General features: G+C 42.6%; 1 protein-coding gene across 1 annotated transcript; it reads right to left on the bottom strand.

Annotated features, from left to right (window-relative positions):
- Nucleotides 1-7,794: 7,794 nt before the first annotated feature.
- Nucleotides 7,795-18,853, bottom strand: memo1 (mediator of cell motility 1). The gene is made up of 9 exons (XM_042065367.1): nt 18,518-18,853; nt 15,324-15,405; nt 14,668-14,736; nt 13,162-13,274; nt 12,427-12,538; nt 11,504-11,646; nt 11,095-11,171; nt 10,464-10,568; nt 7,795-10,276 (listed from the first exon to the last, which is right to left on the bottom strand). The coding sequence occupies exons 1-9, from the start codon at nt 18,576-18,578 to the stop codon at nt 10,145-10,147; spliced, it is 894 nt and encodes a 297-aa protein (XP_041921301.1). The 5' UTR covers nt 18,579-18,853; the 3' UTR covers nt 7,795-10,144.
- Nucleotides 18,854-25,888: the final 7,035 nt, after the last annotated feature.

The raw sequence follows: 25,888 nt of genomic DNA, 5'->3' as shown, positions 1-25,888 counted from the left end.
GCTCAGACTAATAGGCCGGCCGCTATGGGCTTCCGCGGGCCGAAACCTCAGCCTAGGCAGCAGGAGCGAAGCCTTGGGGCAAGCAATCCTTTGCAGCAGCGGAGGCTGCTACAGCGAAGAAACCCCAGCCCCCGGCCGCCGAAGGGAAATGCAAATGACAGCCCTGACGTTTCTTTGGCTTCGGAGGAGGAGGAGGGCTGTTCACCTCTTCCCCTCAAACGAGGGAGGGAAGACCGCTCAACAATATTTGTAAATGTTTGTTTACATGCTTGTGTAACAGAGGCCCATGTTCAGGTGCCTCGCACATTGTACTCTCCCCAGCTCAAGTTCAGTCTGGGAGAGGGAAAAGAATTGTTGATATTGAGTGGCAAAGCACTGTACTCCCCACGTACACCCTCCCTGTTCACGAAATAAAAATAAAGCATCCCACACACAAGTTTCAAAACGAAACTCAGTCGGGAATAGCTCTCGGCTCAGAGAGTCAAGCCCGAGGCTCGCCACAGCGTGGCGCGTGTTCCCCACACGCGAGCTCCCTAGCGGGAAAGGTAGCTCCGTCAGTGGAGTCCTGGCGCGCATGCGCAGTGAACCCTTGGGTCTTGCAGACCGTCGCCAGGGGATACAGACTCCAGTTTGCTCGGAAACCACCTCCCTTCAACGGCATTCGCCAATCAGTGGCGAGAGTGGGTACGGAGCACGTTTTAGAGCAAGAAATTGCGTCGCTGTTACGCAAAGGAGATCAAAGCACTCAGGGGTTTTTCTCCCGATACTTTCTGATTCCCAAAAAAGACGGCCGGCTACGGCCTATTTTGGATTTAAGGGGCTTGAACAGTTATCTCAGAACGTTCTGTCACGTTCAATACGGAAGAACGATTGGTTCACGTCAATCGACTTGACCGAGGCCTACTGGCATCTGAGTATTTATCCACCACACAGGAAATTTCTCAGATTTGCTTTTCAGAACGTGGGTTACGAGTATCAGGTTCTACCATTTGGGTTAGCCCTCAGTCCGATAACATTCTGCCTTTGCGTGGAAGCCGCATTAGCTCCACTCAGATTAAAGGGGATAAGAATTTTGACTTATATAGACGACTGGCTGATACTAAGTCACTCTCACTCAAAAGCCGTGCGAGATACGGCGACTGTAGTAAAGCACATAACCACGTTGGGTTTCACCATAAATCAAGCGAAAAGCAACCTGATCCCTTCACATCAAACAACCTTTCTGGGCCTCCATGTGTGGAGACATTGTGTCACTGGTTAGATCCCCAGTTCATTGCACAGGGGACCCCGATAGGGGCAGTGTCAATGAGGAAGGTGATATCGACGGATGCCAGCCTCCGAGCCTGGGGGGCGACCCACGAAGGGTGGACAGTGAATGGGATATGGCCCAGGAGCCTGCACGGGGCCCATATAAATTATTTAGAGTTGATGACAGTGTTGCTAGCACTGAAACATTTTCTCCTAGCCCTCAAGGGGCATCATGTGTTAGTCAGATCAGACAATACAACGACAGTGGCGTACATCAATCGCCAGGGCGGGACGCGCTCAGTACACATACACAGATTGGCAGAGAGGTTGTGGATGTGGGGCAGCAGCCACTTTCTATCTGTTCATGCAACACATGTGCCGGGGGTTCTAAATGTAGTGGCGGACCTGTTATCACGGGGGAACCCACTGTTTGGGGAATGGCAGTTGCATCCGGAGGTGGTGAAAATGATATGGCAGAGGTAAGGTCAGGCCGTCGTAGATCTGTACGCCTCAAGGGAAAACGCCCAATGTCCTATGTTCTTCTCTCTAAAGGGAAGAGGGGAACCCATTGGGGTTGGATGCACTGGCCCACCCATAGCCAAGCGTCCTACTGTACGCGTTCCCGCCGCTCAGCCTGATTACACCCACGCTGAACAAAGTGGGGGGAGACGGGCTTGACAGTCATTTTGGTGGCGCCTCGATGGCCCAAGTCGCCGTGGATGGCGGAAATAATGCCGCTGCTATATGCCCAGCCCTGGGCTCTACCATTACGCACGGATCTGTTGTCTCAGGCGAATGGAGAGATTTATCACCCACACTCCGAGAGGGTGGCGCTTTGGGCTTGGCCCGTGAGAGGTTAAACCTTGGCACTGCAGGGCTCCCTCCAAGGGTAGTAGCTACAATACAAAGTGCCAGAGCCCATTCCACTAGGTCATTATATGATAGGAAATGCAGGTGTTTGAGAAATGGTGCGAGGAACGGCGTCAGGTGTCTTTTCAATGCCCCGTAGTGTATGTGTATGTGGCTGCGATAGCAGCATGTCACGTTGGCTTTGATGGGAAACCGGTGGGACAGCACCCATTGGTGTGTCGTTTTTTGAAGGGAGCCCATCGGCTACGACCGATTGCGAGGACGCTGGTGCCGTCCTGGGACCTGGGAGTGGTGCTGGAAGCTCTATCTCAGAGTCCGTTTGAACTAATTGAGTCTGTGGACATGAGAATTTTGTCCTTAAAAACAGCGCTGTTGTTGGCGTTCGCGTCCGCTAAGCGGGTGAGTGATCTGCATGCACGGTCAGTAAATGCAGCATGCATGCAGTTTTCACCGAGTGGCATTAAGGTATTTTTGCGGCCGAACCCAACATTTGTGCCAAAGTGTGGGGTGAATTGTGATACTTTGGAGTTAGCAGCATTAAGCTCAGCTGAGGCATCTTCGGCTGAGAATAGAAGGTTGCGAGCACTGTGTCCAGTGCGGGTACTCCGGGTATATGTGGAGAAGACTAGGCCGTGGTGTAAGGCGGACCAGCTCTTTGTGTCATGGGCATCATCACATAGAGGGTTACCTATATCTACTCAGCGCCTCTCACATTGGATTGTGGACGCTATAGGATTGGCTTATATAAGGAGTGGCTTGCAGTCTCCGGTGGTGGTTCGTGCGCACTCTACCAGGGGCAAGGCTACATCTTGGGCTTTATTCAAGGGTGTATCATTGCAGGAGATTATGGCAGCTGCCTCTTGGGCTTCGCCAGACACTTTTGTGAGATTTTACAGACTTGATGTGACTAGGCCTTCCCTCGCACAGTCTGTTTTAACAGTGAATCCGGTTCTATGATCTAACTAGCCGGGGAAAAAAAAAAAAAGGGATAGGACGCACACTCTAGGAGTGGTGGACCTAGGTGACCTTGTGATCTGTCTGTGGCAGAGCTGCTTCGGTGAGCGTATCTGCAAGGCGGGAGTTGTCTATATCTCCCATATGTAAGATACCGAGTGAATATTTGAAAAAGAACTTAAGGTTACTTTTGTAACCCCGGTTCTTTGAGAATATGAGTGAGGTATCTCACCAGACAGCCCACCTTGCTGCGCACGAAAAGAGATATGTTCACAGAATGAGGCGAGATGGACGTGCGCGTGTAGATATATATCGGGGGCGTGGCCCCAGCACGGCGCACGCCATTGGTCTGGCATAGGCAGACGTGGTGTCATTGGAGCTTCTGTGATTGGGCACGCGCGGAGCGCATTCCCATATTTGAGATACCGAGTGAATATTCTCAAAGAACCGGGGTTACGAAAGTAACCTTAAGTTTTAAGTCAAGTCGATTCAAGTCATCTCAGCCATACACAGTCTAGCCCAGTGTTTCTCAAACTTTTTCAGACCAAGGACCACTTAACCAATAAATAGAAACCTCACGGACCACCTACTGTAATAGGTGTAGCTAAAAAAAACAGTAGACCTACTTCAACAGTATATTACACAATAGGCATACTCACTGAACAACCTTGCTTATTGTCTTGGCACCTTGCTTATTGTGTTAGAGGATTCATGTGATTTAAACTGGCATAGGTTACATAGACCGTGTTGCAGAACTGTTTGGATTTACATACAAGTTGGTTCAATATTGCAAACAACTTATTTATATTTTATCACGTCTGCCCGCGGACCACTTGGGATAGCTTGCGGACCACCAGTGGTCCCCGGACCACACTTTGAGAAACACTGGTCTAGCCTACGTAGCAGTTGTGTACCCTCTTGCTTTGTGCAATCAACTCATACAGTTATCACTCCTTTTGGCACCAAGCAGTTAATTCAGATAACAGAATTTGTATGTTTCACAGGTCGGATAGTTGCCAAAGTAAAACATAGAACACGCTACTAGAAAATGCTCGTAATGTCTGCAGTAGCACGAGTAGAGGGCGCTCATACATCATATTAGACAAAATAAATCAGTTTTTTATAGACCATTTCAACTCGTACTACATTCATGTGTAATCTAGCATTGCTTCGTCTTTGCAGAAAGTCACCACGTTTGCGCCTCGTTGCTTCACTAGACGCCATGTTCAAAAACCTGCAAGCTTACGAGGGGGGTTGTGGGAGATTCAGATAGGGTTGCGACTTTTTGGACTCGCCCACTATGTCAAAGAGACGTGAATCATGTTTTGGCCTACAAACCTTTTAAAATATACGATGGTATACGATAAACAGGTCCAACACTGTTGGCATCATGCTTCAGTGTACTGTGGCTTGATTTCAGTACACGGGTTGTTTATACAGTTGTGTTAAAAAAACTACTGAATTCAAGCCACAGTACACTGAAGAAAGTGAAAAATGGTGGTGCAAAAATCATGTATGGGGATATTTTTCTTACAGCAGTGTTGGACCTGTTTACCAGGTGTCATGGATCAGTTTGAATACATACAAATAGTTGAATAGATCATGTTGCCACCAAAGAGGAAATGCCCTTGACATTGGTTTTCCAACAAGACAACAACCCCGAACACACAAGTAAATAAACAAAATCTTGGTTCCAGGCATAAAGGATTGAGATAATGGAATGGCCAGCTGAGTCTCTGTGTTTGTTCATTCTGGCAGAAATACCATAGGTAGCAGAAGCAGAAGTTGAATATGCAATGCAGATGTGCAGCAGTTATCAGAAGCAATGGTTCTGCAACTAAATATTAATTCAATGTTATTAAGTTAAATCTTGAAAAAATTATTCAGCTATGTCAACTCTGTGAGATTGAAGAGAAAAATGTCAACACTGTTATTGTTTTTAACATACTAATATTCCTTTTCTTTGCTTCCTGTAAAAAATAATCCAGACTTGATAAATGATTTGTTACTGAATTTGATTTGGAATTGAATGCGTAATGTTTCCATTACATTTGAAATATGGAAATAAAATGATTAAAACAATTTTGCAGTTTTAATCTGTGCCATCTTAACCATTTATTTAACACAACTGTATAATGTTGGAAGCAAGTTCTTAACATTGATTCCTGCACATTTTTGGCCTTTTTTTATTTTGCACATGCAGCAAGTTCACTGTCTTAACACCATCTTAACTAATCGTTGTGTAATTACTGACATTACACAATAAAATGCAAAGGCTTACTGAATCAAACAGTGATGACATTTCCCTGTTTCCTCAGACTGGACAGACTGAAGACAGCCAGGTTTACAACTCCAGCTGAGGAACAACAGTGAGATGCCATAACACTTCAAGCCTCATCAAAACAAATAGAAGAATAAAGGCATCTGACTTGATGGAATAAGGGCTTTAGTTGTGCATGCATGTAACAATGCCAGGATAGTGCGATCAGTGCTGATCTAGACCAAAATCAACAATTTAGGTCTACAATCTTGCTTCGGTTTTGTCACAATACCTCTGATTATGTCCTTTGTCTTGCTATATAAGAGGATTAGCTGGGTGTGGTTGTGGCACTGACCCGTAAACAGAGTGCACAAATGCTTTTGTAATTAATTATAGCTCTAAACAGGAAAGCAGTTTCCCCAACATGAAAATCAGCAGAGCAGGAAATTATTAAACATTTATTTGGCTTAAGAAACTGGACACGCATGGTAGGTGTGATGTAATGAAGGACAGAGCTATCCCTGACCAAAATATAGGTGCACAGGTGTTGAAACCTATTTCCTAATCTTGGTTAGGAAAATACTGTGAAACGGTGTCCCAGAAATCTGAATGATAAATCTGGATGCACTCTACAGATGGCTCGGCATGCTTAATGCTTGTTCCCACAACATGCCCTGAATACCATACAATTCAGAGGAATGTGATACACAGATGTTTTAGCATAATCCGCTTCTGCTTGTTCAATAACCAGTAGAAAACGCACTGTCCTCTTGTGTGCTCTTACTGAGGCAAAAGATACCCACACTTTCTAATGTTGCGCTCACAGTCTTACCAAATACAAGGCAGGTTAACAATCCACTGTTGGCTATGCAGTCTTGCTGAACCACAGCATATACTCATACACAACCCACTATTGTCTGTTGAAAGAGGCATTAACTCACACAGATGGTGCCTGTCTGGTCGCATTAAGGTCACATACTGTACATTTAAGTTTTAATATTTCCTATTTCTCACACACAAATAGGTTTCCCTTCCACATTAAGGAAACTGACATGGTCTTAATAGAACCTGGGCACAAGAAAGCCTAAACTGATGCAAGACAGCACAGAAGAGTTAATTTTTGCCTGAGATGTGAATAGAGGATATTTAGGACTTACAGATACTTTCTCTCAGCTGCACGCAGGCTTCCTAGCTCTGGTTATTTTCAGTGGGGCTGCAATAACAGACCTCTACCATTGGCTACACAGCATGGTTCATTTACTTTGCAGCTATCCAGTCCTGTTATATTTATTCAGCCGGACCACAGATATCCGGTACAGATCACAGCACTGGTTAAAAGGGCCAGGCCTTACCCATCGGAACAGGGACTCCCCAGAGTTGCAATATGAGCCCAACTGGCCAATGGAACAGCTTTCTATTTGTCTATACTGCCTATTTACTGAGTTGTTTGAAGTCATGATCTCACACTGTCTGCACAAACTAATCTGGGATCTATTAAAATGTTTAAATGGATACATTTTTAACATATTTATAGCAGTGTAATGATAATGAAGAATATTGATAATATGATCCAAATAAATGGTGTTATAAACGGTAGGCTAGATAGATGTATAATACAATAAATTATGTTTTGCATTTCCCACAAACTTGAATTGACTTGGCTAAACTCACTAAACTGAAGCTCCCCCTTCTGACTGGAGGGATTCTGTTAGGAGGATCACGTGATCCTGCTGTAGCAGCACTTTCATAAAGGAACATAAGGCTCAACTTTATTTAATTCCACTATGGACTCGATCATGACCCTTTGGGGAAAGCCTCCTAATGAGACATTTCTCGCGATGATGACATAACATCTGATTGTACAATCAGCTGAAATCTGACTAGAATGCAATCCGGTTCCATCATGAATCCTGTTTCAGTTTCGTGTCGGCTGGCTCAACTGACCAACACAATGCAAATCTCCTTACACTGGGGGGTAAAGAATTTTTCCAACACAAACATATAGAAATTCATATTTCATCACTGTCTGCAAAGTCTGAAACACTAAAAGCATTTCTTGACCAACAAAGAACTGCTTCTTGAACCGATTTCATTCCGAATTCTTTGGTATCTTGGCAAAATCTTGGTGCCATCTAGTGAACCAGTCTGCATTTCCACCAGTTTAGAATGGAACCAAGGATGAGTCATCAGCAGAGGGTGTCGGGTGCATACCGGAATCCTGGAATGACTTGGTTCACAGGGAAAAATAAACTATTATTTAGTGCCAAAGAGCTCCAAACCAAGTCTCTTCTACAACTCTCTTTATCTATGCCCCCCCCTCCCCACGTTTATTTACCCCTTTTATCCTTACACTACTGTAATTGTGGCATAAGAATGTGTGAAATGTTGTTGTATTGCAAATTACATGTGACAATAAAACTTGAATTGAACACACAAGGAAGGAAAACACCTCAGCGCAGGGACACTTTTCACTTATTTTACTCTGTTTTTTTTCTTCTTTGTAACATTGGGCATGACCCTTGTCATATCTGGCAAGCATCCTGTGATGCTTCATCAATGTAACCTGAGATTAAAATAAACATAATAATCAAGCTCCAGTTGGAGCATCAGTTGACTCCTTGACATTGATGTGTGACAACGCATTAAAAACTTAAGAACGTTACTTGCTATGAAGTAAAACACAGACATAATGAAAAACAAAAACAATGAAAAACAATCACAACAAGGGGAACATCCTCCAGATGGGAGTGAGGGGGTTGTGCTGACTTTAGCGGACAGTAGACATGGATGCAGTCCTTCCTCTGAGAAAGACAAGGGTTGTGGAGTTCAAAAACAAACAGCTGGTCCAGCGCTGCAAAAGACTGAGGTTTTTTTTGGAGGTGGGGTGGGGTGGGGGGCAGGAGCAGAAGAACCAGGAGGAGAACACAGAGCATTACATCATCAACAAACAAAAAAAAGAATAATAATAAAGACGTTGTAACAGTGACCCAAGGCACATCTGCATGGTGTGAACTGCCCCACTGTTTCCACAGAACAGTTTGAAGCACTCAAACTCTACATGTTTTTTTTTTCTTCCCTTGGTGGAGTTGTGGAGGGCACAGGCTTTGATTGACAGGTGTCACAGGACTTGATGTGGAGAGGAAGAGGGTGTCTCTTGTTGCGTTGTGCTCATCGGGGGAAGGTTATGGAAATAGTACAATACATGGGGGTTAGACAACTAGCCTACAGTAGAGCGGAACTATTACAGTGTGTCAGGATCCTACGTTTATTCAGGGTTTATTACACCCCTGCCCCCCGCCCCCCTCCTTATCTTCTTTTTTTCAGGGGCACGCCAGTCTCTCAGCTGTAAAAACCCACTGCTACCAGGGGCTCTTGGAGCTGTTCTATGTGCCCAGAAGACTACCAACACAGGGCACCCTCTAAAGGCCTTTTGCACAGAGTTTGTATTTTCGTGCAAAATTGTCAGATTGAAAAATATATACAATCTCACGTTGTCTCATTCACATTTGCACACTGACTCTGAAATTTTAGTCTGACAAAAATGTTTTTTGTTTTTGTGCATTTACGTTTTTTGCATCTGTATACGGTCAGAGAATTAAGTTTTTGACTGCAGCGTTCTGAATTTGATGGACCGAAAAAAATGGATTCATACAAAATTACGGATTTCAGTGTGCAAAGGCCTTAAGTCGGGGCACCTCTCAAATCCACTACCACACTGCCTACTTGTATACATACAAATTAGGGTAATAATGACAAATACTACAAATTAAAAGAGGAAAAGACGCTTACCCTAAATAAACAAAAATATATGAATGCAAAGGAAAGGGAGACATTTTAATAGACTACTGTGAAAGCATAAAAAACATTTTTTGGTTTATATATATATCTATATATAGTATATATATTTTCATACGGCTGCGGGTTAGTGAACTTGGTAGTGTGTAGCCCTTTGTTAGCAACAATAAACAACAGGCCTACATTGAAAACATATGGCAGTAGCTACTTATGCTGCTACTCTCAAGGGCTTACAAGGATATAGCTAGTAGAACTCTGCTTTTTCTTTCTCATCAAGTATGACTTGGTGAAATTTGTTATCACTTCCATATGTTTCATAAGTATTTTTTATTATTTTTATCACAAGGTTACATATGCACATATCTACAAAGAGTGCACATCTTTTAGGTCTTTGTGATTCTTTTTTTTTACTTCTAATATCATATCAGTATTTGACTGGATAATAATGACTTGACAGATAACTTAAGTCCCCTTTAGACCCCAAAATCTGTTCCTACTACCATTCAGCAAACCCCAACCGAGGAACAAACACTAAACGCCATCCAAGACCATTCCAGACTGCAACTTGGAGTTGGAATTTCAACTCGGTGCTCTCGGTAATGAGAGAGAGAGAGAGAGAAAGAAAGAGAAAGAGAGAGAGAGAGAGAGAGAATGAGAGAGAGAGAGAGAGAATGAGAGAGAGAGAGAGAGAATGAGAGAGAGAGAGAGAATGAGAGAGAGAGAGAAAAAGAAAGAGAGAGAGAAAAAGAAAAAGAGAGAGAGAGAGAGAAGGAGTTAGTTTGTAATGCATTATACATCAGCTCTGCAAGTAAAAGGATCCCAAACTGCATCAGACTTTGCAGGTCATTCTACTAAAAAGGGGGAAAGGGGTGTGTGTGTGGGGGGGGGAAGGGAGCTAAGCTATCCATCCCTGACTGGGGAAATAGGTTGGGAGAGGGGCATTAGGGAGGAAAACAAGGAGGATGGGGGGGGGGGGGGGGGTTCTGGGAGCTCCAATGGCGCCTGAGAAGTTTGACCTCAATGAACGGTGAGGGTCCCAGCAGCGTAGCTCACAGAGCTGTCCTGCCAGTTCCTGCATTGGCTCGACTGGGCATAGTTCAGGAAAGAGAAGTTCATGTCCATACCAGTCTTCTTCAGTTCAGCCACAGCCTGCAAGCAAACACACACACACACACACACACACAAAATCAGTAACATTACATGGCAAATGAACCGTGATGCCAATCAGTTCCAAATGAAATGAATATGGGCTTTTTATTCCCTTTCTGTAATTCAGTTAAGCCTGTAAACATAATGAGTCAGCTGATATGAGGCCATCCCTTGGAAAAACACTCACATTTAGAAGCACTCCAATAGGATGGCGACCACAAATAGTATTGTGGTACTTCTTCAAGTAGTTGCTAAAAGACATAGGATCCAACTGCTCTATGATTCCCATTCCCTGTGGAAAAAAGATATAATTTCTAACACAACAGCATAGTATTCAATTATATGCATGCAATTCATGATTTCTCTTATAGCCATGCAAACATGATTAAAAAATATGGCTGGACACAGGACTAATTTAAAAGATTTCAAAGCAGGTGATGCACAATTTCCTCAGACAGCTTTTTAAAGGAAGTGTGTGTGTGTGTGTGTGTGTGTGTGTGTGTGTGTGTGTGTGTGTGTGTGTGTGTGTGTGTGTGTGTGTGTGTGTGTGTGTGTGTGAGACTAACAAAATCTAATAATGAGGGAAATTTTGGTTGAGCATATCTGGCACTGGATAAACCTCTGAGGCAGCAATTAAAATTCCAGCGATGACACATCACTGTTCGCATGGCAACATCCTGCCAAGGGAACACTGTCCACAGGAGGTATCCTGCCAGTGTTACATCAGAGCTCAGTTTGATTGCTTTTCGTAGCTCACCTATGTAGCACACCACAGCTTTGTTGAATGTCAGTGAAATGCTGAAAAGGTAAGTATTTACCATTTTGTCAATGTGTTCAATGGATCTGTAAATCTCTCCTTGGCTTTCGTCATAGTATGTGTACCGGAACCGCTGACCTTTAAAAGGACACAGAAGAGCCACACAAGCACATCAGACATAAACTTACAGGTAAACCTGTAAAAGGTACGCTTAAAGGTACGCATAGTGGTCTGCCACTAAGACACGAAATCTACATGACCTTTCATACCAATTTCAGCAATAGATTACAGATATAAAGTTAAAACATGTTTATAACATGGATACAATACTCCTTGGTTGCATCCTATTCTGGTATAGAGTCTGGCCTGGTAAAGTACGGACCCATACCAGTCAAGAGCTTGAGTAAAACCCAATCCCAGTGTGAGGAGAGGGTAAGGGGTGGGGGGTGGGGGGGGGGGGGGGGGCCTACCCCAGTGGCAGAAGTCTGACGAGATGATGAAGAGGTTGCTGGGGTCAGCCAAGTACTTGCTGAGCAGCTTCCCATACTCCTGCTCTTTGGACTCGCTCAAGGCCCCCACCAGCACAGGGACGATGCTGAACTCCTCTTTATGGCTGCAGCCGAAACAAAACAAAAAAACAACAACCTCACCCTGATGTGCTGAGCCAACACTTCGGAGTTACAGACTATATGTGTGAGTGCAGGATGGAGATGGGAGGACGGTGGGGGTGGTGAGTGGGCGGGCGCGCGGGCGGTTGACAGCTCCTGCATTAATAGCAGGATCCATTTATCACTGGACATCCATTTCTGAGAACTAATTAAGACTTCCTCTAGAAAGTGTAAACAGATCCGACTGCAGGCCTAAAGGCAGGAGCGGGAGGTGATGAATTAGAGAGAGCGAGTGCTGGGGCTCAATAATGCCTGTCTCCCGCTTTGCATGCTGATGAGGGCAGGACTCTGCAGTCTGCTGAGTGGGCTCACATAGAAGCTGGACAGACCAATGAGGAAATCTCACTGTCCCACACGGTCTTTGCATAATAATGTATTTCTGATAAACATGCATAATATTACTGCTGCTGCTAACCTTAATTCCTTATATCTTGTAAAAACATGCATCAATTTAGAAGATGGATTGTACTTCACCCAGTATGAAATTTATGGCACCGATGAAACCGTTTTAAGACTTAAAATGTGTGGTTAGTAGAGTTACTAACAATTTCGTCACACAGAATAATAATCATCTCAGGACATCATTACAACATTAAGCACATGGAGGTGCACTTACAGCATTAACTTGCACTTTACAGTACTAAATGAACTCAGAAATTCGTTTTGGAGGACTGAACTGGCTGGGCAGTAGCACTGAGACGCGATGAGAGCCCCTGCAGCCCTACCTCTCCATGGCTTTAGCAGTGTAAGGCAGGTGCATCTCGATGCTGTGCTCGTCCTCGTCCGTCTGGAGGCTCATCCGCTCAAACATCCCCGTTTTCCAGAGGTCAGCATAAACTGTGCAAATACAAGCCGCCAAGGAGGTGAAATACAACAGCCCACGGCACCGCAACTACTCTAGTTATGCAAATACACTAAACTGTGAGCGTGGGTCTCTCTCAGTGGAATTTCTTGGCAGTGCCTGAAAGGAGACAAACTCATGCCGGAGCGCCGGCTTCCTGGAGGGTTGTTTTTGAGGCTAGTGCACAAAACTGCGGTTTGATGACGACAGCGATTAAGACAACAACATCTGACAAAACAAACACAGAGGCACATTTTTCCATCCAAGTCTGCAGATGTGAGCGTGCGATACCAAGCCCAACGGCTGACCACAGGGTCAGTATTTTATAAACAACATAGACATTTTAGCAGTTTCCCTGTAAACAAAAGTTACTCAGATAGCACTTTTCAGAATAAGTCAATACTATAGATATAACAATTACTTCAGATGATAGGACTTTTGACAAAACTTTAACAAGAGTCTTGTATTTAAGTATGTGCTGTTCAGATTCCAGTATGTTAATGCATTGTTTATAAATTATGTTTTTTTTGCAAACTCAATATAGATTTCTGAACATTTTTCAAGAAGAACTTCTACACCAGGTCAAATAGGATCTAGGTAGATGGGTGTGATGAGTTACCCTTCTGGTCAATCTTGAGGTCGTACAGCGGAGTTCTGTAGACTTCAGCAGGCGAGAGTGCGCAGCGGGACAGCGGTACGTGGTGCGAGGGTCCCAGGATGAACACCCTCCGGCTGCAGTCACAGGGCGTCATGGCAGCAGAGAGAGGGTTCCATTAAAGCAGAGTCAACATTGATGTCAACTGTGTTGATCAATGTAAACTACAGCCTCTTAAGCCAGAAAGAGTGGTCGAAATGTCTCGCCATCTTTTAGTGGTATTTGTGGCTGAATATGAATAAGAAGATTAACAGCAGCCCTGTAAGGAATACAGGCCAGGTAGCTGAACACCACTTTTGGGGGAAACATTATTTTTTTTGTTGCTGTTCCAGTGTTCCAAGGCCTCTTCTCTAAATGGTAACCGGCTAGAACATTATAGAAGAACGGTGAATAACGTTCCTTTAAAAATGACATTGCCTTTACAAATTGATTTATGGCCGGTGGCACAATACTATAGGCTTTCTTTTGCCCAACAGCCTTAAAGCTTTAAAAGCAAAGCATATTAGATATAACTGATATACTGATATAACAAGGATAACTGTTAAAAACACTGTGCCTGAATTCAGGTGTATGGGGCGAGATTTGAAAGTAGGCAATTAGCCTATATAATATCAGATCTTAAATGTCTGCCCTGTAATAGCCTAATCTATGTGTGGTGCAACAAACTGCATGACAGGCCTATAGATATTTCCCTAGTGTCTGTAGTAGCCCATGTTATTTCACACAGTGTTTCAGTAATTTAGGCTACATACTTGGAAAAGGCAGTTAGATAGTGTTGGATATGAAAATCCTTTATCAAGTAGTAGGTGGGGAGACACAGATTCATACAATCTGACTAAATACATCCTATAAGGGGTCTGTGGAACACTGTGTAGGCAGGTGACTTGGACTTTTGAAAAATAAGCGTTTTCACTCCGGAAAAAGTGAAATTAGTTTTGTTCCCGTTTTCGGCTACGTTCATCCAAGAATTGTGTTATTTTCCAGTTTTCATTTTCGTTCTTCGACCCATTTCTAATCCCTGGTGTTAAGGCTGGAAATGTTTTAGGTTAGAACTGGGATCTGGTAAGGGAGTCTCGCTCTTTACAGTTTATGTCCACTTTAGGTCACAGCTCTTTATCACCCATACAGAGATGGTTCCAACATTACTTTCCAAGAAAGTATGGAGGCTCGCAGTTGAAAGTTGTGTTGTGGAGCCAACAGTATACAGCATTTTTTTTGCATTCACAGCAGACAGGTCGACATTGACAGTGTTTAGGTCCACTTAATGTTAAAGCTCCTTATCACTCTCACAGAGCTGGTTCCGCCGTCACTTTCCCAGAAAGTATGGAGGCTCGCAGTTGAAATATACAGCTTTTTTTTTTGCACTCACAGCAGACAGGCTGACATTGATAGTGTTTATCTTTACTAACTACTCAAGTCAGGCCTGCGCTGTTTAAGAGATCGCTTAAGGATAGAGAGAAAAGCACTCACGTGACAGAGGGGTCAACCTGTTTGTAAGCGTGTGCAGCACAAGCGCCGCAGTAGGTATATCCAGCATGTCTGCAAAACAGGAAATATATGTCACAAAATACACTACTGGTCAAAAGCTTGGGGTCACTTAGAAATGTCCATTCCACTCCATTATAGACAGAATACCAGCCGAGATCAGTTGCATTGTTTTTTTTAATCAGGGCAACAGTTTTCAGATTACATTATGTGCTTACATAATTGCAAAATAGTTCTCGACTGCTGATCTTTAATGCAGTATCTACATTGCCCATTATTAACAACCATTCTTCCAATGTTCCAAAGGCACATTCTGTTTACTAATCTGATCTCATTTTAAAAGGCTAACTGAGAAAACATGGGAGAACCCTTTTGCAATTATGTAAACTGCTGCCCTGATTAAAAAAACAATTTAACTGATCTCAGCTGGTATTCTGTCTATAATGGAGTGGAATGGAAATTTCTAAGTGACCTCAAACTTTAACCGGCAGTGTATCAGTCTGCGCTTTTGAATCAAAAGCATGTGGTGACTGCAGAGGCAAATTAAGATCAATAGCCTTAGGTGTTTTGCACCAACGGAGAAAAAAAAAAACTTGCTGGATGACATTTTCTGCAACAGAAGAAATTTTCACAATGCTTACGGTGCAATGATGGCTCTCGCAGGCTTATCTGTGCCTTGTGCTTGAGATAGCCAGCCCTCTAATTGTGCGTTCAGCTGGGATCCTTCAGAGAAAAATAGAGAAAGAACAGGGGGTGATTAGAATTGATCAATCTATGACTCATCGAGCTGCCTCTAATTTGTCATTCTAATTGTGACAGCAGCACTGACAAACAAATTAATGGAAACATGCATCTTATGTGGCACTGTCAGATGACCTCAGAGTGTACTGCTAGACTGACTTTACATAGGGTGACCAACCAAATCTAAGCTATGTTATTAGATTGTCCAGGAATTTGCTTGAAACAAAACCTTTGACCAAGCTCAGCAACATTCTTTGGTACAAAGAGAAACCAAACAGGTTCATCCCAAACAGTCGGTCTTCCACCATCAGTTGAGACAGTCTATGCAACCTAATCCCATTCTTGGACCTGCTGACCTTTGAGAGACATCGCAAGCCATTTGGCATGAGGAGAGAGACTGCTATGTGGTCGAGGCAGCATGACCTCTGACCATTTTATCACTGACGTCATTGAGGCTGACTGCCGTAGTATCTATATTAATGCCCAAGCACGCAGAATAGGAGACATAATACAATCAATGAAAGTTTAACTGAACGGGAGTTCAGCCGTGGCCTACTGGTTAGCGCTTCAGACTTGTAACCGGAGGGTTGCCGGTTCGAACCCCGACCAGTAGGCAGGGCTGAAGTGCCCTTGAGCAAGGCACCTAACCCCTCACTGCTCCCCGTGCGCCACTGTTGTTGTAGGCAGCTCACTGCGCTGGGATTAGTGTGTGCTTCACTTCACTGTGTGTTCACTGTGTGCTGAGTGTGTTTCACCAATTCACGGATTGGGATAAATGCAGAGACCAAATTTCCTCTAACGGGATCAAAAGAGTATATATACTTATACTACTTAACCAATGTTATAGGAGCTGACATCTGAAAACAAGTCGTTTTTCGCCATTAGTATATTGTAAATGTGTTTTTTTTTCATACAATATTTATAGTGTTTCTTATTGTTCCAGTCGGATGTGGTTTGACTTTCACAGCTACTGTGGAAGTGGTACAGTACGTGTGCAAGGCCACGGGAGTCAGAGAGATTGAGCCAGCAGATTTAATGAGGTTACCATACAGTATATCCATGCATACCGTGGTCTAACACTGCAGTCGAATGGGCCCCCAGAGTATTATACTTATAACCACTGAAGTCTAGGAAAATTAAGGGTTATCAGAACACTCAAAAAGCAGGCCATTTCTGAAATGGTGTTCACGTCAGTGGTGATGGAAAGTGTCAGACAACACACTTGTGTTATTGACATCTTCTTTACTCTGCTAGTGAAAAGCAGAATTTAATTTGCCGCAAAGTTTGACATGATCAGTGTTATGTTGTTACTGATAAGTTCAAAGAACAGTATCCAATTTGTGTAAGCCTATTTACTCATCCACATTCCTAGTTTAAATGGCATTGGAACGCAAATTTGTTTGTGCAATATGACACCTTAGGGGCCTTGTCCATTCTTTTGTTTCCCATGCGATCTGCCAAAACAGTGCATTCATTATGGAGGAGTCAAATGATCTCTAAGGCACTATTGGAAGGGTTAAAGGGCAGAAATAACATGTTACATATTAGTTCAACGTCTGGCCATCGATATTGGATGGATATATCGTAGGAATCGGGTTTCTTGGACGGACAAAGACATATCTAGGGCAAAGCTAACTATTCCTATGGTCATTTACATATAGCTAACGTTAGCTTGCTACCAAACAGGCCGACACAATAACGTTAGATGATTTCATCGCAATTAAACAGATCTACCAACGTTAAAAGACGTGGGGCGTGTCTTGTGTTAGTAGACTATGTATAGCAAAACCTGTCATCATTCCAAAAATATGCTGTAACGTTACTTGTCATTTGCAGTTCACTTCGGCAAGCTGACATAAACCATATAGTAGCTAGTAGGCTATACATCCATTGTGATAGACTACGTTGGGATTTCCCCCCCCCCCTCCAACAAAGGCACTCGAACAGTGTGAATGTGCCGAGTAAGCCAGATCACTATGTGAGCCAGCTAAATAGTGCAGCTAATGGTATTTTCCCCTTTTCTATTCTTCATTTCAAACACCGAAATACAACGGAGAGCGCACAAGGCTAGGTTAGCGTTAGCCAACCGGAAAGAAAAATCTTGGCTAGCTTTGCTAAAAATAAATGTTGGCCAGCGCTATGTTGTTTGTTTTTCCGTGAGAGGGACACATTTTGACAAGTTCAGCTTGCCTTGTGTAGCCTCAAACTACTGTTGCCCGAATTGTGCATATAATTTACCCTTTACTCTGCCTGTCCAAGAGTAGTTTTACATAAGTCCAACATCCACCCATTCCTTCGAAATCATCTTTCTAAGAGAGCCATGCTTCTTTATACACTTAAAGATCACATTTTACTACTTTTGTGAGTTGCAAACTGGACATGCGAACTTTGATGGTTTCAGTTCATCCATCTTGGACTTGCTATTCCATAATAAACATCCAATACAACAAACAAGGATGGGTAAAGGTAACAAAAACATTATAGTTGTCGACTTGTTCAGACATAGCACCAAGTCTGGACATGCAAGCTAGCGAGTTATCGCTAGCATAGTATGCTTGAGTAAACATTTAACGTTGCAGCATAATAACAGCCAATGGCAGATTATATCCATCCCATCACAGGCTTGAACAGTGGCACCTAGCACAATTAAAGTGGTGACAAAGGATTGATAGTGAATTAATGTTAGTTTAAAAGTAGCGCTAACTGTTAGCTAGTACCGACTGATAGCTAAGTATCCAGTAATCTTTAGGACTAGCTAACGTTACCGGTTCAATTGGTTGTAGAGGTTGCTACAGTTAGCTTCCACTCAAAAAAGTAAAAAAAAAAAAAAAAAAAAAAGGGACATGAACGAGACTGCTTGAATGACTGCTCGAATTACTAGAAATAATGAGTAACGTTGCAATGAAAAGTGATAGCGAGTCCTAGCTGGGGACAATTGCAGGGATTTGATAGCACGGCCTTCTCCTTTAAAGAAACCTCTTGAGGCATTTAAACATGCACAGCTGATCACCACCACCACCCGTTGTTGCTTCCCCGGACCTCGGGCGAAAAAACATTTGTACACCCCTTGTCTCCGGTTCTAGCCTAACATTACCTGAGGCCGTGTACCAGCTGCCGGCATGACTTGCTTCTCTGCACACCATTCGGTTCGACATCTTAGCACTCGAGCCTCCTATCTTGGTCAGCTACAACCGTTATCAGAGGAAAAAGTGTGGAAAAATAAGGACAGCTAGTGAACGGCAAAAGGAGCTGTCGACTGATGATGGTTAAAGTGGATTGTATCAGTATATGATCAAATGTTTAACACAACACTTCTGTAAAAGGCCCAGTCAAATCTTCAAAATGTAGCTAGCCGCACGGTTGACAAAGTCAGTTTTGGAAGAACAAAAGCTTGAACCAGTTCATCGGAGTGGTGCCAAATTTATACCCTTAGTACAGTTTGGCATAACTCGGCTACCGTGCTGTAGGATTTGGAGACGACCGATTGGCTGCTGTTTTTTCATAGCTGACTCTGATTGGTCATTTTGTTTAGACAGGTAAGAGGCGTGTACAAATCGTTCAAGAAATTACGTAAGACGAAGGGGATTGGTCACTTGACAGCGTTAAAGACAACCGATTTGCTGAAAAATAATTCCGGGCGTGGTTTATATTGATCGCTTGAAGCTGCTTGATCTACGAATGAAAAGGCTGGATTGTCAACCTTGTCACTATGGCCTGAAAGGAAGGGCAGACACTATGGTTGACAGACATCAAATATTTTGGTGGGCATAGATATTGCAAAGGATTTATAAAAAGTCTGTCTTGAATTAGGCCTATTTAACAAAGTCTAAAAGTAACTATGGTTTTATTAAAAACGATAGCCTAATGCCAATATTTTCACAAGTTAGGGAATAGCCAAAGCAAAAACACATTTCAGAAGCAGGTGACTGATTATGAAAATATCAGCTAGCCTATTTGAAATATCCAGACTGTTCTCTTAGAAAATAGATATTTTGTGTGAAGAGTTTTCATGAGATCTGCTCTCATGAAATTGCTATTTATTGCAACTCGTTGAAGAGCTGCATGATTTCTCATGTGTATGACAATTATAACCTGCATGTCTTTACCACAGTTTGTGTTTTGTTCAGGCTAATATTCTAAAATATCAGGTTTGATTAAAATGATGCATACTGTAATTTTAATCAAACCTGATAGGTGATATAGGTAAGGTATACCTCTTCTGTTGATAAATTAATTTACTATCAACAGAAGTTCTGTTCATTTACAGTCCATTTTGTTCAAATACAACACTTCAAATGCTAACCATTCACATAGACCTTATAGAAAATCGATGGATAATGAAAGTGCTGTACCACTAGAAGGCAGCACAACACAAACAATTAGCCAGAGAATAAGGTCACTGCATCTCAAGGGATTGAAGTGTTTTAACTGGTAGGCTACAACTAAACCCTGACTTAAGAAATGTTAGGAATGATATCATGACATACAGCAAACGTGGCATGGAAAGTGTAATAGGGCAGCCAAGGTCGCTGGTGAAAAAACTGCTGTACAGAACGTGTATTGCATCCTGTTGATAGTTATTTGCCTCGTGCTTCTGGGACATGATGTCGCCCACATCAAACATTAGACCCTGTTTCTGCCTTACTAGATTATACAAGTGTCTTGACAAGATTCCTGTCTTATCCTTATTTTGTTGAAACAGCTGAAATTCAGTTTCACATTGTGCACTTACTGGAAGAAAAACCCACATCACTGACTTTAATCATATGTTCTACCTTTGTAATTAGGTGAAATTGCATGTCATAGTGATTCCATCAAACATTTGATGGAAAAGGCTTCATAGCAGGCTTATCCTTCATGTATAATATGCCTGTGTTTGGATTAATAAATGTCATGACATGAACACACAGGTGAGAGAAGAGATGGATAATGTATATCCAGGGCGTGACTGAATGATCATATATTATATTATATGGGAGACATGTCTTCAGCAGTACAGCCTGTGGGCTGTGTTAATGTATGAACATGTCATCACAGGGCAGGTCATAGCATTTTTGTTGAGCCTGGCAGAGCATCTGACCGACCCCATGTCCCATCATTCATGCCTGAGACATTTTCAAAGGGGCTACCTGCCACCTACAGGAGGAGTAAAGTTGTAAATCACTGCTTTTCTCTCCCGTTCACCCGAGGAGGCCTGCCCCTGTTGGTTTTAAACTATGCTGTACAACCTTTCTGCTGATGTGTGTGTGTGATAGCTTATGATTTGTTTAGTTGAAGCCTCTGAATGAAATATTACCTTGAGGTCTGAAGGAAAGACAGGAGCACTATATTTTATTTCAGGGATTGTCTCTGACCCCTCCCATGCTATTATTTCCAGTAATTGTATTGACCACAAATTGACTGTGACTGTCAGTGTCCAGTGCTTCAAATAGCCATATTCAATGTTTCAGAAACTCAGAGGCATTGATGTTTTCACTCTCTAGACGTCTGTTGATCAGTGATGGGCTTTGACAGTCTGAGAGCGAGCCATGTTTGTGTGTGTGTGTTAGGGGTGTAAAAGCCGACCTTGTGCTCGCAGTGTGAAAACAGGCTCTGCAGGCTACCCCATGGGCTGCCTTTTATTTCTGCTCACGAGCCAAAGTCCAAAACCAGGTGGAGAGGAATGAAAATACACACCGCACCCACATGCACACTCATACTCAAACATGTGTGCAACACACACACACACACACACACACACACACACACACACACACACATACACACACACACACACACACTCAAAAATGTAATCATACACACATATATACTCACATTAACACGCACACACACACACACACACACACACTCAAAAATGTAAGCATACACACATATATACTCACATTAACATGCACACACACACACACACACACACACACACACATATATACACGCCCACCCCCAGGGTAAACAGGGGTCTTGGATTTTAGTATTTTTATTTCTCTGAGGGCGGTATGTGCCATAACTGAAGAGGCCCTTTCAAGCCCCAGTAGCGTGGTGTGCAGCATGTCAAGCGTCTGTTTTCACTGCCACCGTAGGCCTCCACACTTTACACAGGGAAATGTCAGTCTCCTGAAGGGCCTCAGACTTTGTCTGTGCCCCCCCCCCCCCCCCCCAACACACATACACACATACACACACACACACACACACACACACACACACCATACAATTAATTTCAAGTGTAGGTCTGACAGAAGGTTCCTTTTCACATGATGGGTTAACTTTTCACATTCTTTCCAGTTTTGTTTCTAAAACAGCTCCATGCCTCTGCATACATGTCAAAGGAGCTGCATCGACACATGTCTGTGTCAGTGTTGTGCAGGGAGAATGTTTTGTTTCTTTCCTTTCAAAGCACATCTGATCAGCCATTTCAACTTAATGACCAGCTGCATCTCTCTCTCCAGAGCACGCAATAGTCACATCATAAGCTTGTGATTTCAAGGGTAGGGGTAATTGTGGGTAATTGTGGTTAACACTGAAGAAATAAGAGGGGGCCTGTATAGTTGTTATGCTTGGTATCAGGAAACAACCATCATCCTTTTCAGGAGAAAACTTCAATCGTGTTTGGTATAAAAATGAACACTGCTGAATGCTTCCAATAATGCAATGTTTAGCAAAATAATTAGTGTCATAGTGCCATATTTACATTATGTAGTCATGAACTGACCTTGACCCTAGTGGTTTTAAACACTGTCACTTGAAATAAAAATAAATGTCTAAACGTGCAATATTACAGACTGCAGTCCGAGCTTGACAAAGGAAGACCTTAAGTTCATAGTGCTCACACAGAAGGTAGCCTTGAGGCCTAAATGTTTATGATCTTGACTGTGGCCTCTTCCATGGGCTCTGAGCCATAATATAACCTAATTAGCTATGGGAGTATTATCTTTCCCTCTCTTGGGAGGCACAAAGTCAAAATTGCATTCTATATCAGATAGCCATGTCTGAGTTGTTTATTTTTACTGCATATGACTTGCCCGTAGCCTGCCGTCCCAAATAACATGGTCTAGTGTGTCGGAGTGTGAGATCATTTTGAATTCCTTCATAGGTTGGCATGGTATGATACAAGCAGTAATGTAAAGTAAATCTGGGTGTAATAAAAGGCTGCTTTAGAGAGAGGTGGGAAACTGGACTCATGGTGAGGTGAAAAATAAAACAAACCCCAAAAAGTGATAGAAAGTAGAAAAAGAAACAAAAATGGTCTATGTACCTTAATTGCATTCGTTAAAAATAGCCCGAGCTTGGACCTCATATTTCAAATATATGTGGCATGTAGGGAAATAGCGGGCAGGAAATAATAGGAAATTCCGTGCATTTCCATGGGGAGTTAATTTGACAATATAATCTCCTTGTGTGAAGGACGGACACTGTAGTCATTTAGTCTTGCCCTTGCACACCGTGTCTGTATCTGGGTCTTAAACAGAGAGTGGCCTCTCAGAAATCCTTTGCTTCCACATTGTGCACATATAGGGAGCATAACTTTCTCGAGAAAAATTAGCACACAGTTGAGTTACTGTGTGGCCCTACAATAACAACTGCATACAGACTTACAGACTTATATACACCCCAGTATTTTCCCCTCTCAGAAACACAGTTGAGCTTTGGACCATTTTTGGTTTGTTATATGTTTATATGCGTTCCTGTTATTTTTGTTTACATGACACTCCTTAAAACGCTTGTTAGTCAGTCTGACACAACAGATTTTGTGGGTGTGCTGGTCCAAAAAGGGGGAACCACAGAAACAAGCTGATTAACTGTGGCTGTGGTAATATCCACCTTTGCAGCGACTTCCCAGAGGTGCCTCCTGGAGAGAGATGGTTGGTTTTGTGGTGTGAGATAATATCAGGCCTCCCACCATCTACTGTCTAATTAACAGAAGCAGAGATGGTTTTACGGCATCTAGGAGGGAAACTGTACAGGGAAAGGGAGGGTAACTTTCCTTCAAAGGTGCTTAACTTATATGGATGCAAACCGAAGTCTATGGTCTCTTTTCTGCAGCATAAGAGAAGGAATATCATTAAATATACCTTGGTGATACTTATTTTGGCTTATAAAAATGACTGAATTCATGCTTCCTCTTTATCCCTCAGTGGTGATGCTGTCATAGTGAGAAAACTCTGTACAAAAAGAGAATCACTCTACACAGAAAATTAAATTCCACATTAGTCAGCGGGCAGTGATGTGTTTCCTTAAACAACTTTGTTTTGTTGTATATTTTGTTCATCTACTTGGCCCAAGCATGAAATCTTACTGTCAGGCCACAACTTGACCTGAAGAAATGTCTGCCCTCAGGCATGTGACCAATCGTAAACACTCACACAAACACACTCACACTAGGCTCTCTCTGGGGTTACCTGACAGAGAATATTGAGGTGGACAGCTGGTCTTTATTAGTTCATATCAGAAGCACATAAGTGGTTTCTGAAAAACATATGATGCCCATTCTGCCTCAGATGCCTGAGGTATCATGTGATAGTTAAAAAAGTGAGTTACATATAAGTGAGTTACATATAAGAGATGTTAAGTTACAGCTTGTGGTATTTTTTTTTTATTGTGAGCATGCAGCACTATTTAAACTTCATGGCGTATGACCAGCATTACCACTGGTAGTTAAAAACATGGAATAAATGCCCTATTATATGCTTCTTAGAACATTTTAGAACATATGTTCACATATAAAAGGCATACCTTAAGGATATGCTTCACTAAATACACACAGTGTGCATTGAAAAGATTAGAGATTATGTGTGCATGGCATGTCAAGACAATGCAAGGCCAGTTTATTAATATAGCACAAACACTAATTCAAAGTTCTTTATAATGAGCAGATATATGAACACAAAAAATAAAATATCCTATAAAAGGTAAAATGTGTTAAAATATTGCAAATAATTTAGAAAATGTATGATTAAAAATGAATAGTCCTTGATATAATTGTGAGTGCATCATCAATTAACATAAAGCATCTGAGAGCAATTGGGTTTTTAAATGTAGATTTGAGGCTACTGTTACTGTACTCATTAGGTTGGATCTACAGTTGAGTGGCACACCAAAAGCTGCTTCTCATGCATTTAGTAGTGACAGTAGGCAAGGCATTTTCTTCTCTCCTGACTGATTTCTTTTCACGCCTTTCTGCTGTGGCATGGGCTCTATTAAACGTGTCTCCCTCAGTGGACAGAAAGAAGATAGATTCCTCCCAGGTGATAGTGATGATGTTGGAGGGGCATGTTGGGGCGTGGAGCCGGGCTGGGAGACGCTGGCCCAAGCCGTGCTGATGAGTGGTAGGCTGCCTCGCGGTGCATTCCTGCTGCCTGGAAGACAGAAACCCTGATGGAAGGTGATAGCACCGTCTACAGCATGTCTCCCAGTTACTCTGACTTTACATCCACCAAACTTTACTCACTCTCAAGTGAAATCTGAACCTTGGTGTTAACACCTAGGTTCCATTCATGATATATGTTCTTCAAGCTCAAGTTGATGAGTCACTGAAATTTGGACTCCTCATGATTTCACACTCCCCTCCACGTGATAGAACTCTCACACAAGCACATGCAACGTAAGTTTCAAGGACAAGAACCTTATGCATTCCAGATTTCTCCTAAAAGCTTAATTTAAGCTACATTTTGTAAGTAGCTTGCCCATCACTCAGATCATAGTAGCCATTTATATGAAGTGATTGAGTGTGGTAATGTGTATGTGCAATGTGCATAAGAGTATTCGTTTAGGGGTTGTTTAAGCCTTGGCCCCTCTTTCTCTCAGTCCTTCTTCATTCCTTCTCTCACATCACACTTCATTTTGCACCCTTCTTGGAAGGGACAGTTCTCCAGGCACACAGCACAGATAATTGTGACCTTTTACCTTTGACTTGAAGATTTAAGAGTTCTAACCTCTTCAAGTGACCTGCAATTATCCTGCATTACTGGTAGGCACGATTTTCAGCTTAGTTAGTGACACTAAATTAACACCTCCCTGAAGGAGTCCATCTTGTCAATATCTATCTATAATCTATAATCTATCTATCTATCTATCTATCTATCTATCTATCTATCTATCTATCTATCTATAAATCGAGCCTATAATGTGTAAATCTGTAAATGACATGAACGTCTGTCTGTCTGTCTGTCTGTCTGCCTGCCTGTCTGTCTATCTGTTTGTTTGTCTGTTTTTCACATATCTCTCGAACCTTTCGTCCACTTGATTTCAAACTTGGCAGGTGTCTTGCTACAGGCACGAGTAAGTGCAGTGCCAGTAAGTGCATTGTTTGGATAGGTAATGCAAAAGATATTGTTAAATGTATCGGTAAAAGAAGCACACATTAGCTTTCTCTGGTCTAATGTGCACTCCCCCTCTCACACAGTAGGCTCGCATATCTGTTGAACCGTTTGTCTGATTTATTTCAAACTTGACAGGCTATGGGGAACAA

The sequence above is a fragment of the Alosa sapidissima genome, chromosome 16 (genome assembly GCF_018492685.1).
Source record: "Alosa sapidissima isolate fAloSap1 chromosome 16, fAloSap1.pri, whole genome shotgun sequence".
Classification (NCBI taxonomy): domain Eukaryota; kingdom Metazoa; phylum Chordata; class Actinopteri; order Clupeiformes; family Clupeidae; genus Alosa; species Alosa sapidissima.
This window is presented reverse-complemented; position numbering and strand designations above follow the sequence as displayed.